The sequence below is a fragment of the Leguminivora glycinivorella genome, chromosome 6 (genome assembly GCF_023078275.1).
Source record: "Leguminivora glycinivorella isolate SPB_JAAS2020 chromosome 6, LegGlyc_1.1, whole genome shotgun sequence".
NCBI lineage: Eukaryota > Metazoa > Arthropoda > Insecta > Lepidoptera > Tortricidae > Leguminivora > Leguminivora glycinivorella.
This window is the reverse complement of record NC_062976.1, coordinates 18,988,809-19,016,753: the sequence shown is the minus strand read 5'-3', so window position 1 is coordinate 19,016,753 and position 27,945 is coordinate 18,988,809. Positions and strand designations below refer to the sequence as shown.

The 27,945-nt window shown below is 36.6% G+C and overlaps 1 protein-coding gene across 2 annotated transcripts in view; it reads left to right on the top strand.

Annotated features, from left to right (window-relative positions):
• Nucleotides 1-27,945, top strand: part of LOC125227404 (clavesin-1) — a 43,867-nt gene extending 15,922 nt beyond the window's left edge. For both annotated transcript variants that reach the window (XM_048131717.1, XM_048131718.1), the window contains exons 3-6: nucleotides 7,850-8,006; nucleotides 9,011-9,153; nucleotides 24,377-24,538; nucleotides 25,902-27,945. In XM_048131717.1, coding sequence (XP_047987674.1) covers nucleotides 7,850-8,006; nucleotides 9,011-9,153; nucleotides 24,377-24,538; nucleotides 25,902-26,087 — 648 coding nt within the window. In that variant the 3' untranslated portion in view covers nucleotides 26,088-27,945. The remainder of the gene's footprint in view (nucleotides 1-7,849; nucleotides 8,007-9,010; nucleotides 9,154-24,376; nucleotides 24,539-25,901) is intronic.

Sequence of the window (27,945 nt, the reverse complement as noted above, 5' to 3'; positions counted from 1 at the left end):
ATTCTCAGATAAAATGTTAAACTATATATTCAAGTCTTGACTACTTTCTAGGTATATATACAGTATTTATATATTTTTGTTTGAGCCTTCAGAATCACAAGCCTTATTGAACTTTTCCGTGGGACTTAATCAATAAGATCTGTGTAAGATTGTCCTATTTTATTCATGATGTCTATTTAACTAAGCATTATTAGCCATTCACACGCGGACATCGCATATAAAACTTTAATAAAAACTCGCGACGTAAAGTAACAATAGAAAGTGCGAACGTGCGTTCCGTGAGAACGCGCGCCACCCCTGATTAGGCCGCGAACTCGCTGCCGCCAGCATGTACTTGTAGCGCGGCGATAGAATACATATATATATATATTGTCCTCTCACACTTATATTGTAAAATAAATCCGAATTACTGTCAACATGATAATTACCTACGACCTACGTACTTGAATGGTTTTGATACGCCTTTATTAAGGGCAATAACACACATTGTTTATCGCACGAATTAATCACACTGCTTCGGTGCAACGCTCATAATTGTATTTATGAACTCGATGATTGAATCATGCGGAAGAATGCAATAGCTCACTGCTCCGCGATACTGGGGAAAACAGTGTGCCAAGGTTCCTAATGTTTCTGTGAAGGTTTATTAATAATAAAAAAGTTGCACTTTATTATAAGTTATCAGGCGGCAGAGGATATCCTGCTATAGCAATGGATTTGTGCAATCGTTTTGAGTGCAAACTCACTTAGTAACTGGGCTCAATTCGATTTGTTTTATAAATAGTCGGTCGCAAGTGTTATGAAAAAATGAAAAGCGGTGACGGTTCGGTCGAATGTTCACTTTTAGGGTTCCGTAAGTAAGTTCAAATAAAAAATAGGTAAGGAATTAAAAGTAAAAAATGAATAAAACGAAGATATTGTGATAAATAAAAATGATGTTACGCACTTTATTCGATAGGTCTAAAAACGTCCTCTCTCTCATTTTTGCTGTTTTTTTTCCTTTTCCCCTCACTAGCTCGGAAACACGTGTTTTGTCCTTTAATACCAGCGGGTAAAAACGCATTTTATCCACTAGTGGGTAAAGTAATTTGACCTTGAATAGAGTCAAAATTAACTGCTTTAAAATTGATAAAAGTAGGTGAATATAGTAATAAAGATGATTTACCACCTGTGGAACTACTGGAAGCAGTGATAAACGGAATTTTTGCGTCGTGGTTTCCTCGCTATAGTGGGAAAGTTTTGTATTACAGGCTGCAAATAATAAATAATAAGTTCAGGATAATAACTCGCTTCGCTCGTGGTTCAACTATAGAAACTTTCACTTGCTCGTTTTTCAATTCCACACTCGGCGTTAAAATACAACTTTGCCCCCTTGTATAACAAATAACTATTTATGCTTTGAGCACATTACAATACATGCGCATATACTAAATACTTTACATATCATATATTACATGTAGGTACCTACATAGATGATATAGATGTGATTCATTCTTGTTTTTAATAAACTATTCATTGTTTTTAAAGACGTTGATAAGTGTTACATAATTTCTGACTTTTTGGCTTATGTTTTATTCCATGAGTTTTACTTCATCTGTAATAGGTTCATTTGTAGGTAAAGTTATTATTAGTGTACCTATTACCTATAGGTAGAGTAAAATTTTGTATATACCTGAGCCTGACAATTTTTTCAAGTTTTTATTTTTGTTGTTATATTAATTAGTACGGACGGATATACATACTGAAGCCAAATGCACATCATTTTTAATTGATTTTTTTAAATAATAGGTAATGCATATTTTATTTCAGACTGGTATAATTGTCTCGTAACCGTTAAGTTTTTTATCATGCAGAAACGTCTGCGAGCGATATTACATATTTTTAAATTAAAGGAAAAATGGAAAAATTCACACCTCCGGCAGGACTCGAACCTGCGACCTTTGGCCTTGCCGGGGCCATCTCGCTTCCGCAGCAGGCCTCCGTGGCAAAGTTGTATTTTAACGCCGAGTGTGCAGTTGGAAGCGGGATTTTAACGCCGCAATTGAAAAAGAGTCGTGAGGTTCGAGTCCTGCCGGAGGTGTGAATTTTTCCATTTTTCCTTTAATTTAAAAATATGTGTCTCGTCTCGTAACCGTTAAGTTTTTTATTTATAATGCTAGGAGGCGATTATAACGGCGAAATCGTGCGCTCGAAATACATAAATCGACCCCCTGAATGGAAACCTTCACGCAGAATCTGAATCTAAGACTTTGCCGTAGCTATCACTCTAAAGGGCGTTATACATGACTTAATAAATGAATGAATGATTAGTATCAATAAGTCATGAAGCGGTAATGTGTTTGTGTTAGATTACGATAGTCCAAAGGGCGGGTGGCGATGACACGTCCCGCTGGTGATATGAGCCGGATGCGTCCGCGCTGGCACCACTGACACTGCAGCCGCACCAGTACACTACCTACACTCGATGTCAATAGGCTAGTTTCCTATTAGTCAAATCAGCTTCTTTGTAAGAACTGTTAAAACGATTTCCTCATATGGAATTACTATGAAATACTGAGGAGTGACGTCACGGTCAATTCATTTACTTTATATCTTTCTTTTTGACTTATTAAATAGAAATTATGTTTAAACATAACTACTGTCCATATTTTTCTTCTAATTATGTGGTGCTTTATTTCGTGCACTGCATAAAATATTTTATTTTAAGTATAGGAAACTAGCCTATTATATGGTATTCATTATCTTGCCATATTACATTTGATTATTTCAATGAAGTATGTAAGATAACAGAACTTACTTTTGCCCTTCCGGTATGACTAAATTAAACGAGCAATTTTCGTATATCCTTAGTAGTGTAGTTACCATGGTAGAACTAAAGTTAGGTACTCGTACCTATGTAACTAAATATGCATGAAAATTCAGAGGAGACAAACTTCCCCATAGTTTTTAGTGTTCCTTACCAAAAAGGTACAAAAGGAACTCTTATGGTGCGGCACTGTCCGTCTATCTGTCTGTTTTTTACATGCTTTCGTGACGTCAATGGTGCGGGATTAGGTAGTTATGTTGTGCACTTAACACTTCGTTTAAACTCCGTTGCGATATCGCTTCTTTTGAAAGCTGTATTTCTTAATTATTCTATTGATACACGTGAACAAGTTATTGATTGACAATGGTCGCGCGATAGATGATAAAACATCGGGCCGTCCCTATCGAACTTACAAATAGTGGGATAGGGACGGCCTGCTATTTTATCATTTATCGCGCGACCATAATTGCCTGCCTGGATCACGTAATTGTATAAATGTGGATATGACGAACGAGTCAACACGATATCGTGCAGGATGATAACCGCTCGCCGCTGGCCACGACTGATAACTGAACAGCAATTATTTTAGCTCAAAATAGTGTCTGTCCATTGTTGTATAATAATTAATAACATTGTCAAGTTGATCGCCCTTTTGTATATACTTGTAACTGCAATAGGTCATGGATCGACGAGCTGCAGTTAATTACTTTATGATTATGATTTGATCTACTTTTAATAGCTTTTGCTTGTTATTTTGCGGGCTACCGTGTAAATCGCGTTTGTTAATGTCAAATATTCTCCAATTATTCCTTAAGGGTGATGTCCGAAATACGTAAATTAACAGAATTACAATACCTATGAGGTCACTCCATTTGTTAAGTATGTCTGCATAAATATTTAATGAAAATCTTCAGAAAATACTGCATTAGCCTTCCTGTGGTTATACATCGTGTGCCTTGTTGTGTTTCCATGTAGTCTGCAATAAATGCTGTACTAAATTGTAAATGCGTTGTTGTTTAACTGCTGTAACAAACAAGATATAATACCTACACACGCGGCAAATTAAGTGACATAATAATTATGTATGTCAATAATTTTATCCATTGGTGTAAAAAGTAGCGAACACTATTATACAACGCGAGTGGCGCTGAAGAAAAAAGCGGTGAATGTATTGAATATTCACACAGCTATATAACCTTTCTATATTGACATGTCAGTATCGCGCTTGTGCAAATATTGCCGTCAAGAAAGTCTTAAGTACTTTGATTTTGTATAGTGATATACAACATTGTGATGGTGTCGATTGCGATCTATGTCGATGCAACGGCACCGATTGGCAGCTCCATTACATTTAATAACGGAATGATGATTAGGCAACTCATGGTTGCTCTGAGTCTGGAGGCATGGGCGTTATTGCAATCAGTCGTTAACCCGCCGCTCGCACGTGGTTGGGCAACCCGCGCTCGTTCGTATGCAGTTGAGGTCTGCTCGCTATTTAAATTATCCTGAAGATGGATTGCCTAAAATATTAAATTTGCATTTTTTTTATTGGATCAATTAAGTGCTTGAATGAGATGAGGGTTATTTGTACTATTTACCTATGTATATCTTACCAACCGAGGCCGAGATTTTTGAATTTTACATCGGAAAAGTAAACATGACGGAAAAGTCTTAGCCTTAATTATTTTGTGATTAAGCTAATTAAGGTAACTGTCCCATATTACGGGAACTTAAGACGTTTCCTACTTTGAGTGAGGATTGTAAAAAAAATGCGAAGTTTGTAGTCGTGTTAATTATTTTATTTTAAGGATAAGTCTTCTACGATGGATTTAAGACACTATTTTCCATCGTAACTTCTAATTTATAGAAATTACCGTTGTTTTACTTAACCCTTAGTTTGCCCATTATTCCGGGATACAATTTTGGTATGGCTTCAATTCCGGGAGTCGTTGTACGTAATTACGGGATACCTTTAAAGTCGACGTTCTTGAAGCATAATGTAAAAAAATGAATTAAAAATACACATACACATATCGTTTTAATAGATGCTTATACAGAGTGTATTTTTTATAATTGGCAATGTTTTGATGGGTTGGGGTGGGATGGGAAACATGATATTTTACGGTATAACGATTGTATGATATAATGACAGGGTGTTACTGTCTGTCTTTCTGTCTGTCTGTCTAAGGCATCGCTTACGAATGGATGAACCGATTTAGATTAGTTTTTTCGTTTGAAAGCTGAATTAGTCAAGAATATTCTTAGCCATGTTTGATGAAAAACACTTCACAACACAATGTCGGGGTTTATTTTTTCAAAATTTAATTTCAATCCAGAAGCTATTGCCGGTTATAAAAATTGCAAGGTACTCGTGAAAATTTCAGTTTTTTGTTACTGGTGATCACTGAGCTACACCGTATACATATACGGTGGTGATACGTTATTCAAGTATGTATATATAAATAAATAGTACTCAATACATATTATAGGCCGTTCTTACACAGATTGACTGTCCGACGGATTTGTACTATTTTATATTTATATATATCTATCCTATTCTGTATTATCCTCATGTAAATATTAGCTTTCTAGTACTAATAATGATTGAGCTAAATCGTAGACGGACAGACTGACGTCCGTCAGGACAAACCAATGTGCGGTATAAAGATTTTTAGCTAAGGAAGTTTAAAAACATAATAATAGTCGGGTCTCTATACCTTATTTTGTGGTTTTTATATTTTAATACACTTTATATGGGCATACCGGAATAAGATACACTCATATAAAGTCGTGTACTTAATTACGGCAGTCAAAACGAAGGCTATATTAAAAGACAAACGAGATTTTATTCTTAGTACATTGGAAGATTATATAACAATTATACTCAAAACATCGAAATAAGTAACCTTTGTGCTTTAATTTTATGAAATAAAACAAATTTAATGTCGATGCCACACTCCAATATTTCGCACGTATTACTCAACGAGTATACATTTCGTACTCAATTATGAGACTAAAATCTAAAAAAATATATGTGCCGTAATTATGTCACTATAAATCTGAAATCTTTACTCAATATATTTACATCAAATATATAAATATACTTCACCGGAAATAGTAATAAAACATAAAAACATTGTAGACTGTGTTTCCGTTATTCCGTGATACTCCCGCAATTATGTACACCGCGTCAAAATGGTGTACATTATTCCGGGAGCGGGTATTTTAATTAAAATATGCATTAAATTAATTTGAAAAGATGATATAAATGTTTTTTAATAACTATAAGACAATTATGATACAAATTTAATATAAATAAACTTACCCGCATCACAGTAAACCCTTAAGAAGTTCCGCTGCCGCGTTAGCATCATCGTCAAATACGCCCATAGAAACCACTGCGTGGTTGCGACTGACGCGTTTGGAGGTACCTCACGGCTTCAAAAGATATGATACATATTCGAAAATCGACTTTTTCGGTTCTATTTGATCTATAGTTAATAAAATACTGCATTAAATTATGATTTTACTGATAGTTTCCTTAGTTTGCGACAAAAACCAAAGTATCCCGGAATAATGTACCACATTTTACTATCCCGGAATAGTGTACAGTTACCTTAATCTAAGGGACTAATATTTACGTATAAGTTGATTTGCATTATGTTCGATATATGTTTGAATGAATGACCGCATATTAAAATTTCAATTCAATAATTATTATTGTGGTTTTATACAAACTCCTTAATACTTATGTGAAAACTTAATTTAAGACCTTCTAAGACTAACAAAAAATTGCGCGTCCAATAATATTTGAAGTTCTAATATTATTGGACGCGCAATTTTTTGTTTAGTTTTTCTAGACTTTGCAGTTTAACATAGGCCATTACGATGCATGAAATCTATAACTTAACGGATATTATAGAATATGTGTTTGTTACAAAGAGTCGTTACGATTTTACAATGTGATTTATAGCATAAGAAATTCAGGCGCATTAAACTTTAACCTATGTCGTAATTTTCATGCACCGTCCCCGTTCGCACCTACATTATGGTCACTTAAATGGGTAGACAAGTGACAGTCACCTAGTCTAGTCTTCCATTCGACCTTTGGTCATGGCTGATTTGCTAAACAATTTACTTAACTAGCATATTTTGTTCAGAAAATCATTTCCCGGTGCTTTTCTCATCGTTGATAGTAGTTTTTATACATTATCCAAATCACATGAGGAAATGAGTTTCATTGTGTCCTGAGGTATATCGTGAACGGCATGATTATTATGATGACAAGCAGTGAAACATCGACAACTGTTCAAATTGATAATATTTTTGTTTGCGAAAGGCGGAATTTATTACGCAGTGGTGAAATGGTGTAACGAATTTGTTTTCTTTTCGATCCCGGTTAATGCGACATAGTTCACAAATGTACAAAATAAACAAACACGATTTAGTGTGTGTACATAAGTATAGTATAAATTCAGACTAAGGACCTACTTGTTCTTTGTAAGTACATAGGTATATGAGATACCTGATACATACATACATTACTAACGCAGTGCAAAAAAAATCTTCGCGCATAACAAACTGATGCACTAAGAAAATTCTATTCCATTTCTATAAAAGATAAAAAAAGGAAAATGTGTCGCAGTAAATCAAATCAAAAGCGAAGAAAACTTGAGTCGCTTACCTTCTAATTTGGATAAATCTGCTCTACGTTCATACGAAATATCTGGATATTTTTTCATAATACTAAAATCAAAAATAAAACAGATATGTCGGGGTTTGAAGATAAGCGACTCACATACATCCATATTAATATAATATATGGGAAAGTGTATGTGTTTGTTTGTTTGTCCGTCCTTCACGGCAAAACGGAGCGACGAATTGTCGTGATTTTTTAAGTGGAGATAGTTGAAGCTATGGAGAGTGACATTGGCTACTTTTTATCTCTTTCTAACGCGAGCGAAGCCGCGGGCAAAAGCTAGTACTTAAATAAAAACAAAAGCCTACGTGTAAGACTGTCACTAATATGCATGTTTTTCACAGATGCGGAGAATAGCAGAGTTCAAACGGGACAACGCGTCGTTGCTAGACGGCCTGATGCCCGACCACGAGAAGGACGCCTTCCTGAACCATAACGTAGTGAACGTCATGAAGGGGAGAGACGACAAGGGCCGGCGGGTGCTCATCGTTAACGCTGGAGGTAATCACAAATTCAGTCTATAACGTCCTTCACATCCTTCTGCCGGTCATGTAAATACATGTATGTACCTATCATGCTGAAAATTTTATCACTTATCCACGTGGATAAGACATCTGTCACTCTCACACTGACATACTTGCTTAAGCGGTACGGATGCTTTATCCACGTGGATAAGTGATAAAATTGGAAGCATAATACGCCGGCAGGGCACAGAACCCTTGTAACATTACGTGACATAGACAATATTGTTTTCATAAGTACAGATTATGAATGAATTCATTGATAAATTCGCCATGCACTTTTGCAACTCACTGTACGTACACGAACGTTTATTTCCAAGAAAAACAATATCAATCAGCCGGCGTATCATGCTTCCAATTTTATCACTTGTCCACGTGGATAAGACAACTGTCACTCTCACACTGACATACTTGCCAAAGCGTGACGGATGCTTTATCCACGTGGATAAGTGATAAAATTGGAATCATAATACGCCGGCAGGACTTGATAATTAAATGTAGGCATGTTTGATTGTAGGTAAATGAGCAATTGTTTTAATAGAGTTACCAAACACTGCGTCTATTTCCATTCGATTTTATTATTTATTTGCATCATTTAAGTGTATAGGTAAATACAAATTACTCGTAAAAATATGATGCCGAGGATTAAATAAGCAAGGCTTACTTATTTATTATATTATCGGTTTCTTATCTCAATTTTAATCCTTCAATCTTGCAACTAGGCTTCGTTTTTATCAAGGTTTATGTGTAATGCTCGGTTTAATATGATTAAGAGTTAAACGAGGCACCTTTACGTTTAAAATAACCAAATGATTATCTTTCTCTAAACAAATAAAACTGTATAGTGAGTGAACTTTCAAAAAGGCCTTCGAGAGTTAGATCGATCCGAGTCAGTGTCCATTAACCTACGTCTAAAGTCACCCGAAAAGCACAGGTCCTTTTGAAATCCTTTGTACATAGTATTGACGGCTGGTGTTTGATCAGGTACCTGGGACCCGAAGAAGGTGAACGCGGACCAGCTGTTCCGGCTGTTCTACCTGATCCACGAGGCCGCCATGCTGGAGCCCGAGTCGCAGGTGCGCGGCACCGTCGTCATCATGGACTTCAACAACATGGGCTGGACGCAGGTCGGTACATCAGCTGGTATCTGACCAGGTACAGGTGAACGCGGATCAGCTGTTCCGGCTGTTCTACCTGATCCACGAGGCCGCCATGCTGGAGCCCGAGTCGCAGGTGCGCGGCACCGTCGTCATCATGGACTTCAACAACATGGGCTGGACGCAGGTTGATACATCTCTGACAATCCAAGATAGGCAGGATAGTTATTGTTACGAATTTCCGACCTACGTTCTTAAATACGACCTAGTATAGTCCTTCTTGCCGTACCTATCCCACGACAATGACTTCTCCAACTGTTATTAATTGGAACCATGGTACGCTCTGATGTGACTTGTGAAACCCAAGTTGCCACAAATTGCATGGCAAGAATTGGCAACTTAATGTGTCATGGCAGTAGCATGGGCACTCATGGCAGTATTTTAGCTTGCCGTAAGTTACCTACAACTAGTTGTTATGAATATCAGGTTTTGGAAACATAGTTAATAAGGTTCATTTAGGATGGTAAACAGACCTTAGGGCTTTGCTAATATGCAAGATGTATTTCACGTACATACACTAATTTCACTAATTTGTTTATAATACTTAAATGTGTATGAAAAATATGCACTTCCCCCAAGTTTTGTAGGTAATGACTTGCTGCTTGGTTACTAAAGGGTGACTTTGAAACCTTGACCATATGTCACCAAACATTTAAAAGCAATCCTACTTTTAACATGTTTTAGTGTAAATACCTTATAATTCCCAAATAAATTATCGCTGCAGTGTTTTTAGTTTTGATATGTCGGTCACTCGCTCGATCGGTCAGCTGCTCTTTCCTCTGTTGACAATTAGTTTTCAAAACAGCCAGCGAAGCACGTGCAAAACTGACGATCAATTGTTTTGAAACACGGCTGAACACTCACTGGAGATATCTCTGATGAATTGTTAATAGTTATGTAGGCATGAATGCGAAATGTTCTTATGACCCGATTAAAACAAAAACGTCACTTTTGATACTGACATATCCGATCCATATCGTATTTAAATCGAATGTGTGTCTTAAAGTTAGAATAGAGCTGTAAATAATAGGTACATACATTGTATGCAGGTCTTAGCAGTTACACTAGTAGGGTAAAGGAAATCACAGACTGGGCAGTAGAAGAATAGTTATTTTCCCCTCACTAGCTCGGAAACACGTGTTTTGTCCTTTAATACCAGCGGGTAAAAACGCATTTTATCCACTAGTGGGTAAAGTAATTTGACCTTGAATAAAGTCAAATTAACTGCTTTAATATTGATAAAAATAGGTGAATCTAGTAATAAAGATGATTTACCACCTGTGGAACTACTGGAAGCAGTGATAAACGCATTTTTTGCGTTGTAGTTTCCTCGCTATAGTGAGGGGAAAAGCTTTGTGTTACACTCGGGTGCAAATGTATTTTACTTCTTGTGTGTTAAAAAACTCGCAAGTTCAGGATTCTATTCTAGAACCACTCGCTTTGCTCGTGGTTCAACTATAGAATCCTTTCACTTGCTCGTTTTTCAATACCACACTCGGCGTTAAAATACAACTTTGCCCCCTTGTATAACAAATAACTATTGTTATACAAGGGGGCAAAGTTGTATTTTAACGCCGAGTGTGGAATTGAAAAACGAGCAAGTGAAAGGATTCTATAGTTGAACCACGAGCAAAGCGAGTGGTTCGAAAATAGAATCCTGAACTTGCGAGTTTTTTAACACACGAGAAGTAAAATACATTTGCACCCGAGTGTAACACAAAACTTTTCCCCTCACTATAGCGAGGAAACTACAACGCAAAAAATGCGTTTATCACTGCTTCCAGTAGTTCCACAGGTGGTAAATCATCTTTATTACTAGATTCACCTACTTTTATCAATGTTAAAAATTCCTTTCCCCGTCCTATTTAAAAAGTAGCTGGAACTTGACCACATGACTAGGTTTAGATTAGCCTAGTTCACAGATTATGAAACAATCGTGCCATCAGCGTCGCCTAAATTACGCCTGCATATACAGGCTATTCTTGTCCATTTTTAGGGTTCCGTAGTCAACTAAGGTACCATTATAGTTTCGCCATGTCTGTCCGTCCGTCCGTCCGTCCGGGGATAATCTCAGTGACCGTTAGCACTAGAAAGCTGGAATTTGGTACCAATACGTATGCCAATCACGCCGACAAAGTGGTAAAATAAAAAGTGGGGAAAAATGTTTTTTAGGGTATCCCTCCTACACGAAGTGGGGAGTGATTTTTTTTTCATTTCAACCCTAACGTGTGATATATTGTTGGATAGGTATTTAAAAATGAATAGGGGTTTACCAAAATAATTTTTTGATATTGTTAATATTTTCGGAAATAATCGCTCCAAAAGTAAAAAAAAATGTGTCCCCTCTAACTTTTGAACCATAAGTTTAAAAAATATGTAAAAAATCACAATAGTAGAACTTTTTAACAACTTTCTAGGAAAATTATTTTGAACCTGATAGGTTGAACAGTTTTTGAAAAAAAAAAATGTGTCCCTTCCCCTCTAACTTTTGAACCATAAGTTTAAAAAATATGAAAAAAATCACAATAGAACTTTTTAACAACTTTCTAGGAAAATTATTTTGAACCTGATAGGTTGAACAGTTTTTGAAAAAAATACGGAAAACTACGGAACCCTACACTGAGCCGGCCGGTTTTTATTAATCTTTAAAATCAGTTTTACTCTTTAGTTCAAATGATGGCCGAATGCAATACTCGTATTGTGCCATAAAGTACATTTTTAACGAGGCGTTTACGCTAACCTTGCACTAATTCTAGGGTACAATATAAACTCAACACGATAGGTACTGTTTCATAGCTTGTAATCCTGAGATTTATATCAGATCATAACCGCCATTGCACTTCATTGTTGACTTGGTTTCGCCATCTACCTGTATGTCTTCACCACGTTTAAAATTACTTGTAATCTGTTAAATTGATCTCATGGTTTAGTTACATGTTATGTGATTTAATGTTACATACAATATACCACCAATTGGTCCATTATAACCAAGCGATAGGGCTAATTGATATATCTAAAGTTTTAAAAGGAATATAATTCGTATGTGTATCCCTCCCTAAATATAATATTATTATTTATTGGCCAAGAGCCTGAGTTGGAAAAGGCCTCCTTTTTAAAGTAAGCACGACGTGTTGTTATGTAAGGAAGGGTCTCAAATCTAAATTTTTTTGTGTTTGAGTCGTTTCGTAATTCATATTTTTTCTAAGTGCCATGTATTTAGCTAATTTTAAGGTCATGCTCGCGAAGTCTAGGTCACAAAGCCTAATACCTTCCTACTTTTGACTGTCATAAAACTAAGTAAACTTTCGGGTCAATTAGGTGAAGAAATCGAGCACTTGTTGATGGATCTAGATGTACGTTGTACAAACAGAGCATCTGTGTTATTGTTACGAAGCGCGTGATTACACATTGTATTCGTGTTTTATGATACCACAGACAGGTGAATAATATAAACTTTTAATCGCTTAATAAATCGCCAAACTTGTTGTAGCTTTATTTAGGTAAATAATTCTACCTATACTTAATAAAAGTTTCAGGATGAGATCTGGATTAGGTTTATGGCTCAGACCTGTGATCAAAGTGATGACTTTTGATGAAGAATTGCCACTTGACACTAACAAATCAGATCGTTAAAATCGATTACTTACTAAAACTGTTGTAAAAAATCAGAATACGAATAGGTATAACACTCATCATTATGTAATATTTAACTACTATTATATTATTTATATAACTTGCTATCGAAACAGTCCTTTGTTTCGCCAAGTCGCAACTCGCAAGCCATTGCATAATGATATTAATTATTTTCGTTATTATGAAAACACTCATTTGTAGAAAATATTGACTGTAAATATCATAGTACCTGTAGTTAGAAAATAAACTGCTATAATGTTTATAATCGTAACTATATACTTATACCTGCACGTCTACCCGACATTATATACACGTCTTTGACGAAACCTAGATTAAGACGCACACGGCTTTGCAACAAAGAGGCGTCAATGGCCTCTGCACCCTTTATGTTAGGGTTCAATGTGGCTTGCTCAGGTGTTTGGCACGCTAGCACAGTCCCTGAATTCATAAGGGAAGTCATACAATATATTACAAAGGCCTTTATTCCTAATAATTAAGTTTTTAATCCATTTGAAATATACTTGTATTCATATATCGAAAACATTATTGTTAAATAACTAAAAGTGAAACAATGCAATAAAGATAATAGGCACCTACTCGTGTACGATAAACGAAGTAAATAAATCCTATCGGTTTGATATATTCTGTTTACATGCTATAGTTATTTTACCAGTGAAAGATGAGGGTCTAAATAGCCATGGAAAAATAATGCCATGACATGAGGTGGGGTCCGTACCCTGCCATTCGATCTTGAAAGTAATTTTTTTAGTTTTTCGTAAATAACTCGTAAACGGTGGCCCACAGCAAAAAAATATGTTAAACAGAAAATATCTACATAAAATTTCCTACAAGAAAGGTTATGTACGTTTTTTCGATAGGATCAATATATAAATGGATAATTTAGTAAGAAAGTTTATTTTAATCGATTACATGCTCCGTTTTTCGTCAATACCTCGTAAACGTTAGCCCACAGAAAAAAAATATGTTAAACAGAAAATATCTACATAAAATTTCCTATAAGAAAGGTTATATAAGTTTTTTCGCTAGGATCAATTTTTTAGTTGGAAAGTATTTTTAGATAGATTACATGGGCCGTTTCTTGTTGATAACTCAAAAACGGTGGCTCACAGCCAAAAATAATGTTAGACAGAATTAATCTACATAATATTTCCTACAAGAAAGGTTATATAAGATTTTTCGCTAGGATCAATATTTTGGTGGGTACGTTTTTTTAAGCAGATTATATGGGCCGTTTTTTGTTTATAACTCGAAAACCGTGGCTCACAGCCAAAAATAATGTTACACAGAATTAATTATCATAATATTTCCTACAAGAAAGGTTCTATAAGAATTTTCACTAGGATCAATATTTTAGTTGGAAAGTATTTTTAAATAGATTTAAGATAATTTTTTTTTAGATAAACGGTGGTCCACAGCTAAATAAAATGTTCACGAGAAAAAATCTACATAAAATTTCCTACAAGAAATGTACTATACGTTTTTTCGCTAGAACCAATATTTTAGTTATAAAAAAGTGCGTCCCCCCCCTCTAACTTTTGAACCATAAGGTTAAAAAATATGAAAAAAATCACAAAAGTAGAACTTTATAAAGACTTTCTAGGAAAATTGTTTTGAACTTGATAAGTTCAGAAGTTTTTGAGAAAAATACGGAAAACTACGGAACCCTACACTGAGCGTGGCCCGACACGCTCTTGGCCGGTTTTTATTAATAACTCGAAATCGGTGGCTCACATCCAAAACTAATGTTATACAGAATGAATCTTCATAATATTTCCTACAAGAAAGGTTCTATAAGATTTTTCGCTAGGATCAATATTTTAGTTGGAAAGTATTTTTAAATAGATTTCATAGGCCGTTGTTTGTAAATACCGCGTAAACGGTGGTCCACAGCTAAGTAAAATTTTCACGAGAAAAAATCTACATAAAATTTCCTACAAGAAAGGTTCTATATGTTTTTTCGCTAGAACCTATATTTTAGTTGGAAAGTATTTTTAAATAGATTTCATGGGCCGTTTTTGTAAATACCTCGTAAACGGTGGCCCACAGCTAAATAAAATGTCCACGAGAAAAAATCTACATAAAATTTCCTATAAGAAAGGTTACTGCAGTTATAGGTTACTACAGTTTAAATCCACATCCACATCACTTTTTTCTGAACTCATTTTGAAAGGGTATAGCAGGATAAGCTAAGGAAAATTGTCCCCAGCGTTTTTGGGTCGACACTATAATCAAATGATACCTTTTGAAGAGGTAATACCCTGCAGAAAGTTTCATCCCCCTGTTACCCCCTGGGGGTGAAAAATACCCGATTAACCTCAAAACTGTTTTATTTATTTTCTCCGAAACTACAAAAGTTCCTAATTTAAAATTTTGTACAAACATTAATGGCACTGAAAGCTTTGTGTAAAAAAATATGACCCTTCTAACCATAAAAATTCTTAAAAAAAAAATTGAACAAATTTTTTAATCAACCTGTATAACAAGTTCGGCTCTTGGTACAAACACTATATTTATTTAAAATATGAACCAATTTATATTGTGCACCATACAAAAGTTTCATTAACCTAGTCCAGAAGGAACATATGAAAATATAATATGAATTGGCTCTTTGGTGCCTACTATTCTCTAACAAACTCCTACATAGAGATTTGCATTATACCGGGTGGGCCCTCTATTATTAACAAAAGCAAAAAATTACACTGTAGACCATTACTTAAATTGACCAACATTTTTTTAGCCTCTTTTAAAAATTATGAAATCTTTAAAAATACTTAATCATACAAAACAAATATACAGAGTGTCCCACGGTTGTGCAAATGAAAATATCACAGATAGAATATTTTGCTACAATAAGACTTTATTTTATTTTTAAAACTTAGTAAAACTGCATTAATAGATTTTTAAATAATTACATAGTTAATTCGGTAATCGAACCCGCTACACGAGAAAAAAAAATACCTTGTAGCTTTGTCACAGCGATCGAAAGGCTTTATCATAAATATATTTTTTTCTAAATAGCATAGTGTCAGAAATAAAAGCAATACCCTAACTTTTGAAATTTTACATCGCATAGGTACTCGTATCCGTGCAAGGCCTTAAATTTTATCCATACAATTTGTCAAAAAAATAATCAAAAATAAAAAAGTAATAATAATTCATAAATTCATAATACTGTAGTGTTTGTACCAAGAGCCGAACTTGTTATACAGGGTGATTTAAAAAAAATTAAATTTTTTTTTAAAGAATTTTTATGGTTAGAAGGGTCATATTTTTTTTCACATAGCTTTTAGTGCCATTAATATTTGTACCAAATTTGGTATTAGTAACTTTCGTAGTTTCGGAGAAAATAAATAAGACAGTTTTGAGGTTAATCGGGTATTTTTCACTCCCAGGGGGTAACAGGAGGATGAAAATTTCTGCAGGATATAACCTCTTCAAAAGTCATCATTTGATTATAGTGTCGACCCAAAAACCTTGGGGCCAATTTTTCTTAGCTTATCCTTTGAAAAGCATAGGTATTTGATAAATCCGAGCAAACATAGGTATATTTTTTTAATTTCCGCGCTTAAACTTTTTTTGAAATCTTTTTGAGGCAAAGTTTTAACCGGTGACGTTTACCGCATTATAGTCTGGCAAAAAAAAGTAGAAATTAATAGGGGGCGCCACAGTCTATGTAATCCGTTATGCATGTTTTTTTTTCTGATGATAGCGTTGTCTTAACGTTGTACTATTTATATATTCTGTGACGTTGTGTCAGAATTTGACGTTTAGAAACAAACGACTGGTGCATTGGAGGCTTACGCCGTGTCTTGCGTGGGCGACGATCGCGCGACCGTCGCCGTCGCGTCTCATCGTATCGTCTACTTCCATATCGATAAGGTTTGAATTCGTATCCGTCGCATCGCTGTCGTCCCCGCAAGCCACGGCGTAAGGTCTGCAATGTACATACTATGAAATTCCATTACATATCATCCTCACTCAGCGTACCTGATACGTAGTACTTCCCGACCTAATTTGAAGTACGTCATGATAAAATTTCATTGCAAGTTTGAGAAAAGTGATTTTTTAAAGCTTGTAAAAAATCATAAAAAATATTCCTTTTTTTTAATATGGCTCTTACGAATAGAGATATACACTATGTAACATAATTGCCGAAGATAAATCCTGCGGCTTATACATTACCTTCTATAGTACCTTTAATTTTCATGGTGTTTATTTTAAAAAAAGGAAGTGGTATTCGTAACCGCTATTCGATACCGGTTATGCTCTTAAATGGATCACCGGCATTAATGTTACATCCTGTATAATTGAAGCACCGATGACCGTTTGTCTTATAATTCTATCTGAAGTGCAAATTTAGGAGTTTCAACTCAAAACTTAAAATCGATGAAAACTGTGTGGAGCCCTTAGTATAGCAAATTTTTGTAGATTTTTTCTGCATCAGACCAATTCTTGCTTGAAGCCACTGTGCGAGTTATTTACGTTTACGAGTTATTTACGATAAACGAACCAAATAATCGTTCTTAAAAAACAATCCTAGTCCTACTAAATTATTTACCAATGCCAATTACATTCACATTAATAAAATCACTCCTCTTGAAGTGGAGCGCAGCATAGCCAGTCTCAAACCTCTGAGCTCCCCTGGTCTAGACAGAATTCCATTCTATATCTTGAAGGGTTGCCAGGAGTGCTTGATAGCACCGGTAACTTATATCTTCAACCAAATTCTGCATTCTGGAGAATATCCTTCTCAATGGAAGGTCACTCGTGTGACGCTCATCCCGAAGTCGAGTGATACGGCCAACGTGGAAAATCACCTACCCCACCCGTTCCGGGGTCAGTCAGGGCTCTATCTGGGTCCTCTGCTCTTTGGCGTTATGGTCAATGATCTGGCTTTGGTGCCTAAGCATGCGCAATGCCTACTCTATGCTGACGACCTGAAACTGATTTACAGGGTCCAGGAAGAGTGTGACTTACAATCTTTACAAAGTGATATTGATCGGGTTTATGAATAGAGTCTTGTAAACAAACTTCAGTTCAATGTTGACAAGTGTGCGGTTATTACTTTTTGTTAAGCGCGTAGTCCCCTGTGTAGGCAGTATCTCCTGGGGTGGAAACCCATCGCCCGTGTCACATCGATACAGGACTTGGGGGTTGTTTTAGATTCCCACCTTAACTTTCATGAGCACATGACAGTGCTTGCTGCAGACTGTTACCGCAGGCTTGGTTTTGTTGTCCGCAACGCCAAAGAATTTGACGATCCCAGGGATATAAAGCTTCTTTATACTGCCCTAGGGAGAAGTAAGCTTGAGACAGCCTCAGCCGTTTGGAATCCCCATGAAGCGTCCTACATCTTGCTGCTCGAAAAGGTCCAAAAAATATTTTTGCTTTTCTTTTATAAAAAAATGTACGGGTATTACCCATTCTTGTACCTAACAAAATTCGATTTGGGGACGTTGGGTTTCTTCTCGTTAGAAGTTAGGCGTAATGTCGTGCTGATGTCTGTTGCATGTGGTATTTTGAAGGGGGAGTCAGATTGCCCGGTTTTAGTATCCCAGCTGGTTCGTCTATTTGTTCCCCCTGTGACGAAATATGCTTTTCGTGAATATAGGCACCCCCTACTGGTGGTGCCGGTCGCTCGGACCGTGTATCGCCGCAAGTCACCGCTAGTTCGTGCACTGCAACTGGTGAATGAGTTTTTAGAAGTGGCACCTAATGTTGATATTCTTGCGAGCAGATGGGCGTTTATACGTGACGAATGCATGAGGTTTTGTGTGGGATTGGATGCTAGGCCTTCATCTGATATTTATTAGTTATGTTATGTTATACTAATATGTTTTGATTTTGCTGTTTATTTAATATTTAATTTTGTGTTACTTGTTGTAATGTTTATTTAAAATTCACGGTGCTTTAGTTTTGTATACTGTCATACTGTGTAATTTTATTTGTGTAAATAAATAAATAAATCTATTTCAATATTGATCCTAGCGAAAAAACGTACATAACTTTTATTGTAGCAAATTTTATGTTTGTTATTCCCGTTGAAGATTTTTTTAGCTGTGGACCACCGTTTTCGAGTTATTTGCAAAAAACGGCTCGTGTAAAATATTTAACACTTTCGCTACCAAGAACCCGACTGTCGGGTACACCGCTCGTAGAAGCGTAGCCGATTACATGGGTTTCCCCGTATGTAGCGAAAATGTCGTAGCGCCGCGTAGAGCCCGGTTTCGAAAGTGTTAAAGTACTGTCCTACTAAAATATTGATCCTATCGAAAAATTTTACATAACGTTTCTTGTAGGAAATATTATATAGATTACTTCTGTTTAATATTATTTCTGGTTATGGGGCACCGTTTTTGATGTTATCAACAAAAAGCGGCCCATGTAATCTATTAAAAAATACTTACCCACTAAAATATTGATTGTAGCGAAAAAAACGTATAGAACCTTTCTTGTAGGAAATTTTATGTAGTTTTTTCTCGTGAACATTTTATTTAGCTGTGGACCACCGTTTACGCGGTATTTACAAACAACGGCCTATGAAATCTATTTAAAAATACTTTCCAACTAAAATATTGATCCTAGCGAAAAATCTTAGAGAACCTTTCTTGTAGGAAATATTATGAAGATTCATTCTGTATAACATTAAATTTGGCTGTGAGCCACCGATTTCGGGTTAATAACAAAAAACGGCCCATGTGATCTATTTAAAAATACTTTCCAACTAAAATATTGATTCTAGCGAAAAATGTTATAGAACCTTTCTTGTAGGAAATATTATGTGGATTCATTCTGTGTAACATTTTTATTGGCTGTGAGCCACCGATTTCGAGTTATTAACAAAAAACGGCCCATGAAATCTATTTAAAAATACTTTCCAACTAAAATATTGATCCTAGCGAAAAATCTTATAGAACCTTTCTTGTAGGAAATATTATGATAATTAATTCTGTGTAACATTATTTTTGGCTGTGAGCCACGGTTTTCGAGTTATTAACAAAAAACGGCCCATGTAATCTACTTAAAAAAAACTTTCCCATTAAAATATTGATCCTAGCGAAAAATCTTATAGAACCTTTCTTGTAGAAAATATAATGTAGATTAATTCTGTCTAACATTGTTTTTGGCTGCGAGCCACCGTTTTTGAGTTATCAACAAGAAACGGCCCATGTAAAATACTTTCCAACTAAAAAAATGATCCTAGCGAAAAAACTTATATAACCTTTCTTATAGGAAATTTTATGTAGATATTTTCTGTTTAACATATTTTTTTGCTGTGGGCCCCCGTTTACGAGGTATTGATGAAAAACGGAGCATGTAATCGATTAAAAAAAACTTTCTTACTAAATTATCCATTTATATATTGATCCTATCGAAAAAACGTACATAACCTTTCTTGTAGGAAATTTTATGTAGATATTTTCTGTTTAACATATTTTTTTGCTGTGGGCCACCGTTTACGAGTTATTTACGAAAAACTAAAAAAATGACTTTCAAGATCGAATGGCAGGGTACGGACCCCACCTCATGTCATGGCATTATTTTTCCATTGCTATTTAGACCCTCATCTTTCACTGGTAAAAATGACAGACTGCCTCAAGAACCTTTTTTGGAATTTTTTTTTTTACCACTTTGCACCGTTCTGGCACGGTGACTTCTGAGGAACTCTATTTTCACTTTTTAATAATTCCAGGTTGCCTCAAACACCTTTTTTGGGCCTCAAAAAATTAAATCTTTAAAAATTCATAGCTCGATAAAGCCCCGCTCCCCAGCTGCCAGACTTGCAGACCTGATGTTGGCTATGATCAGAGAATCATCTGAGCACCTTTCCAGGTTGCCTCAAGGACCTACTCCAAAATCCTGCCAGCTCTTGGACCACTACGACACCCACGGGAAGAAAGGGGGTGGTGAAATTATTCGGTTTGAAAATAGTTAGCCAGTTATACATTTTTACGACTGATAATGATAACATCCAACAATTTCACAAATAATATTTGTATTTTGAGCCATATCTAGTATAACCTGACCTCAATAATCAGGACAATTATGCTCAACCAGAGATCACACTAGTACTGGTTTTAGTGAGGTGTTCTCTCTGTACGGGGTGGCAGTAACAGTCGCTATCGCCTCACTTTCACCCATCAGCGCAGGCGCACGTTGAATGACAAAGGACGCGCGCGACCACAACAAAGACGGGGGATTCGACAGGGAGCTCGTGACATTACCTGACAAATCGTCACAACTTCGAAAAAATCTCGTACATATCTCACACTGCTCCTCAAAGTTAAAACGCAGTAAGTCTATATGCAATCCATACATACTTATTACTTACTACAATTTTCTTTTCATAGACTGAACTAGATACAAGTTTTATTTTTCAAAGTAGGTAATAGTGACGAAATGCGACATGACCGTAAATAGGTGACAATCACCGAATTTTCCACAAGTACGTCCAGTCCAGTCTTATAATAGAAAACGGGCTCGCTGGCGACATTTTTAATTTTTTATTTATTATGAATGGGCTTACTCTTGACCACAGACGGCACAGACTAGACAAAGGCAAAGACATTGCCGATACGTTTTGGTTTGTCGGTTTTATTTACATTGAACGGCTAATAGCGGAAAATTTAGGTCAAGCATGTATGAATTAACAAACATTTAAACATTTTTAGATTTAATTTAGTTTTATTTGTAGGCTAATTTGTACCTATTTTATACGTTTAATTGAATAAATTAACAGAAACATGAAAGTAGAATCATGTCAAAATTTTGATTTTGAGTGTCAGTAGTGTCTTATTTTTGCTGATTGTAACTTTACACATTTCTGATTTAGACAAAGTATTAAATCATGACACCAATTATAATATAATATCAACATTTAAAAAAAATATGTACCATCAGTAAGTCACTACATCTGTATGATTTTGAATGAAACTCACGTCTTCGTTTGCTACAAGTACTTCTCACAGCGTGATTCACACACGCTTTTAACAATGTATTTGTTTAAATTGATGTACTTAGCAAATGCATACTCGCACCTTCCCAACAAAGAGTATTTAAAATTGTCCTTTCTATTGTCTCTTTATTTATTATGCACCGCATAAAACGTGATATTTATGAAACTGTTACTAAATTAGATGAAACAAAGGTTTCCTTGTTATAAAACTGTCAAAGTCTTATAAAATCTTGTAATATTTGTACAGGTTACGCGAGCGAGGCATCGAAAGCAATTACAAAACAATACAAATATTTATAGGTATAAGTAGGTACAATTTTTAGGGTTCCGTAGTCAACTAGGAACCCTTATAGTTTTGCCATGTCTGTCTGTCCGTCCGTCCGTCCGCGGATAATCTCAGTAACCGTTAGCACTAGAAAGCTGAAATTTTACTACCAATATGTATATCAATCACGCCAACAAAGTGCAAAAATAAAAAATGTTTTATTAGGGTACCCCCCCTACATGTAAAGTGGGAGCTAATATTTTTTTTCATTCCAACCCCAACGTGTGATATATTGTTGGATAGGTATTTAAAAATGAATAAGGGTTTACTAAGATCGTTTTTTGATAATATTAATATTTTCGGAAATAATCGCTCCTAAAGAAAAAAAAAGTGCGTCCCCCCCCTCTAACTTTTGAACCATATGTTTAAAAAATATGAAAAAAATCACAAAAGTAGAACTTTATAAACAATTTCTAGGAAAATTATTTTGAACTTGATAGGTTCATTAGTTTTTGAGAAAAATACGGAAAACTACGGAACCCTACACTGAGCGTGGTCCGACACGCTCTTGGCCGGTTTTATTGAATGGCAATACTGTCCTAACCCATTCATCATAGCTTTTCCTTAGGTTTGTGTTACCAAATCATGTACCCCAACCTGACAAGATTGTAAAACGGATATACCTACCGGATCTTCCTTATCTATGAAACCTTCCTTATCATTTTTAAAGTAGGCATGATTAATTATCATAAGTATGCTTCACATTCTTTTATTAATCCTATAGATAAAATAACAAAAGAACCATGTAGCAAAAGCTAGAAGATATTCGATTTTGTACTATGCGCAATCCATTGTCACTTTTAATTTTCGTAGCACGTGTTTGTCCCCATTGTTCCAAACATAATCAACCTTCCAAGCTGTTATAATCGAGTTCCTTAATTTAATTACCAATTATCGATCCATAAGCTTGATTTATTTGCAATAAAACATATTGTCATTCAACTCAAACAACCTTGTAATTTTACGAATGTCATGAATCAATTTTCACGGAGCTGTCATGAGCTCGATCTCCGAGGAAAACGCTACTCAGGGTTTAGGCTCAAGGGACGTCACGTCCGAGGCTAGTACATAAACAGCGTTTATTCCGGTTATAGAGAAACATGTTAGGAATTTTGAGATGCATCACGCGCCGAAGATCGACCTAACATGCAATGAGAACAAGGGGTGTCCAATCACATCTCCGCCGTGTACTCTCCTATCTTGTGTATTGAAAACATCTTGATTTTGCTTAGTTTGTTCAAGTTATCTGCAGTGCAAATTTTTCCCGAGTACTTAGGGCTCTCAGGTAGGTCAATATTTTAGTTACACATCCGTTCCATGTTGCGAAGGAGGAAGTGTGTTTTCCTCTCTTTAAGGACATGTACGGTTGAAGGGTAAATATGTGAAGGCGTGGGCATGTTATTCCTGCCTCGACGCGCTGGTGTCCGATGTTGAGGGTGACACCTGCGGTCAGCCGCGAGGCGGCCGTGATCTATGAAGTGTTATAACCTATTTATCGCTGATAGCTACTGCATATTGTGCGTAGAAAGAAATTGTATTTCTATAGGTAACATTAAGAATCATATAGTCACCCTGCTCTTGTTTGTGAAAGAGGTAATTTAGTAAGAGTTTATATGGTTCAGAGTTAGTTTCATTCAAAATCAAAAAAATCAAAAAGGTAATAAAACTATATACCTAAATCGGTTTCAACTCTATATGTTACACATTGTTTACATCAGGTAGATCCGTTTTCACTGAAATGTTGTACATTACATAATATTATCACTAGTAAGTGGCTATTATATTAAGTATCTATAATTAATGAAACTGATTAATAGATAATGTCATACTTAATGAGTGCTCGTGGGTACGGTTGCTACCTACGGAAAGTAGCAACCGAACCGATATTATATCAGAAATGAAAAACATTATGTAGGCAAGTACTTACCTACCGTTTTTATCAGTTGAGAAAGTCGTTCACTATTTTTTTTCACGTGACAATAATGATGAAGCTTAAAAAAATTCTGTGTCAATGTAGGTATTTAATAGGTAATTTTATATGTATAAAGTACCTACCCATAGACGCCATGAAAGAAGCATTTTGTACATTGACTGCTTGTTTTCTATCTCATAATTATATTGCTGCCGTGTAGGGGCTTTAACTGTCGTTTTTAATTACAGGCAGTCGCTAGAAATATGTCATTGTTTCCGCCTTCTTAGCATCCCTACTTGAACCAAACACATCGACTGTATTCTGATTAAATTTGTATTATTTGCAGACTATGGGTCTAACGCCATCGTTCTCGAAGCGGCTGCTGACTTTCATCCAAGACGCCATGCCGCTGCGGCTGAAGGAAGTGCACTTCGTGAAACAGCCCATGGTCTTCAACGTCGTCTGGAAGATGTTCAAGCCCTTCGTCCGGGAGAAGCTGAAGAACAGAGTGAGTACACGACATATACCTGTCTCATCCAAGTCGCCATGCCGCTGCGGCTGAAGGAAGTGCACTTCGTGAAAGAGTCCATGGTCTTCAACGTCGTCTGGAAGATGTTCAAGCCCTTCGTCCGGGAGAAGCTGAAGAACAGAGTGAGTACACGACATATACCTGTCTCATCCAAGACGCTATGCCGCTGCGGCTGAAGGAGGTGCACTTCATGAAGCAGCCCATGGTCTTCAACGTCGTCTGGAAGATGTTCAAGCCCTTCGTCCGGGAGAAGCTGAAGAACAGAGTGAGTACACGACATATACCTGTCTCATCCAAGTCGCCATGCCGCTGCGGCTGAAGGAAGTGCACTTCGTGAAAGAGCCCATGGTCTTCAACGTCGTCTGGAAGATGTTCAAGCCCTTCGTCCGGGAGAAGCTGAAGAACAGAGTGAGTACACGACATATACCTGTCTCATCTAAGTCGCCATGCCGCTGCGGCTGAAGGAAGTGCACTTCGTGAAAGAGCCCATGGTCTTCAACGTCGTCTGGAAGATGTTCAAGCCCTTCGTCCGGGGGAAGCTGAAGAACAGAGTGAGTACACGACATATACCTGTCTCATCCAAGTCGCCATGCCGCTGCGGCTGAAGGAAGTGCACTTCGTGAAAGAGCCCATGGTCTTCAACGTCGTCTGGAAGATGTTCAAGCTCTTCGTCCGGGAGAAGCTGAAGAACAGAGTGAGTACACGACATATACCTGTCTCATCTAAGTCGCCATGCCGCTGCGGCTGAAGGAAGTGCACTTCGTGAAAGAGCCCATGGTCTTCAACGTCGTCTGGAAGATGTTCAAGCCCTTCGTCCGGGGGAAGCTGAAGAACAGAGAGAGTACACGATATGTATTTTCTTTTCTCGTCTCGCTCTTGCTGCCCTCTGAAACTCGAAAATATGCGCAAAAGAACCCGTTTAAACATCAACGCATATGCAGACAGAACACAAATACCTACTCTTTTAGCATTAGCAATTACATCTAACGAAATACTGCCCACACACATTGTAAAAGTCCAAATTAATAAAGTGAGCTCCAAATAAATTCAATTATATATCATCATGATTAGGCCACCCTTGTAGGTCGTTAGCGTTGCTCATAGGCCCCCCCCCCCCCACATCTAGCGTCTCGCGAGCGTAGCGTCGGGCCAACTGTATGGCAAAGCCGTCTTTTTTCATACAGTTGGATGCTAGATGTGGGGGGGCCCTCTTAATCTGCTCATCCATTCAAATCAACAACGCCATCTAGCTGACGCTCTGATATCCATTAAAACTTTTAAATACAGACGTAATTTCACTTCTGGAATGTGTCCTTATTTTTGACTTGTTCATTATTCCCAGATCTTCTTCCACGGCTCCAAGATGTCGTCCCTGCACGAGCACCTGGCGCCGTCGCACCTGCCCTCCGACTACGCTGGCGAGCTGCCCGCCATCGACTACCGCGGCGCCGAGTGGTACCCCGTCATCAACGAGATCATCCCCCACATCGAGAAGTGGAACTCGTACGGGTTCGCCAAGACTTCGTAAATGCATTTAGTGGTAGTTGGGGAAGCGCATTTGTTGCGTGTTGACATGCTGACTAGTCACCAAGATTAGTTGGGAGCGATTTTCTTTGGCGTTCAAAAGTAACACTTGCTCTGCATAGGCTGTCGAAATTGCTGTCATCGTAGCTTGGTCTGGCTCTACAATAAATAGTGGAAAATTGTATGTAGGAGCTTCCAAAAGGTGACGAGCTTGTCCAGGATCCTTATCGTAACTTTTTGACAAGAGGTTAAAAGTGATCAGGTATTATGCCAACCATAAAACATTGTGATAGTGTTTAGTAAAGCTCTCACGCAAAATATCTCCCACGCATAAAAGTCCCACTTTGTCGCTAACCATAAAGACGAGATATGCTTGTATCTTTATATGATTAAACTAACACAGCGGCTTTATAGCAATCGACAAAGAGAGACGTTTTACTAAACTCGGTTACATTTGCTCAGACTTAACAGTTATTACACCAGTTTAACATCCAAGATCTTCTTTGGGATCTCGAACAAATAGGTATCTCAAATCAGGAGACATACTCAAAGGTTATTACAGATGGCGCCTCCCTACTCCATTGCACAGATAAAGAATTTCATACGTGAAAGCGAGAAGATGATATGTTGTTTCTCTCTCTCACATATGAATGACAGTGACATGCCTAGGCACTTGCACAGGCGCCGCCTGGCGGGATAAAATGTCAGTGTGCCTCCTCATTCCTATAGGATCTTATCGGGAATTTTAAATATGTGTCAACACAAATGTCCCCTTCACACGTTAAACAAATGCTCTTCGCTAATATTATAAGAATGTGGATAAGCCACAAACTATACAAAGACCTCTTGTCTTCGACAAACAGCTCCCGCGGGATCAATGGATTCCTTTCACATTCGACCCCGGAGGCTAAGATAAGGGGTCAGAGTAGATTAGTAGAAGATTGCCATAAACAAGTTTCTGTGCAGCAAGCATAGGTACAACGGTCATTCTCTGAGAATAGATCCGTTTGCATCTAACAGCCACGACTCTTTTCATACATTTCATGTGAAAATTCATGGGTCGTGACTATTAGACCCCAATTTTTTTGAGAATGGCCACCAAGCCTGCTGTTCATATTAGGGTTCTTAGGTAATTTCGTAATTAGTATCGCATGAATGCCCATGACAACTGTTGTGTATGTCTTATGGATTAGTTGTGTAGGTAGCTACTTTAAGTTATTTTAATAATAATCATTATGAATGGTCGGAGCAGCTGCAATGTTTTGAATGTGATATTTGATACAAATACTTTTACACATATATTGCGTATCTTCATATATCTTACTTGGGATTTCAATGTTGTTCAAATATGTGTATAATTATGGTGTAAAGTGGGCGAATATCATGACATTTATAATATGTATATACCTATTAATATATTTCTATAAAATATTCTATTAAATTATATTTCATAAATATATACCTAATTTAAGCTCAAATATCGATTTTAAATTGTGACATGAAAATGTGTGCCTTTTGCAATTATGATTCAAATATATACAGAGGCTGTGAATGTTATGTTAGTACGTGCCAGATTACCATGTTCACCAAAAAATGTAGGTATAAATCGTCAACTTGTATGTGATATATATTAGAAACACAGGCCAAGAGAGCGTTCTCTAGCCTGTGGATAGATTGCAAACAATAATTAGTTGTCTAGTTATGTGCCTCCAAAAAATCATTCCAAGAATTAGCTATTAATTCCCAAAAAAACATGTTTTGATGTTATATACCTGACTTGCTCAAAATAGATATTATGTATATACATGAAAAAGTGTCCTTTTAGTAAAATGTTTTAAGTAAAGGAAGTTTTTAGAAGGTAA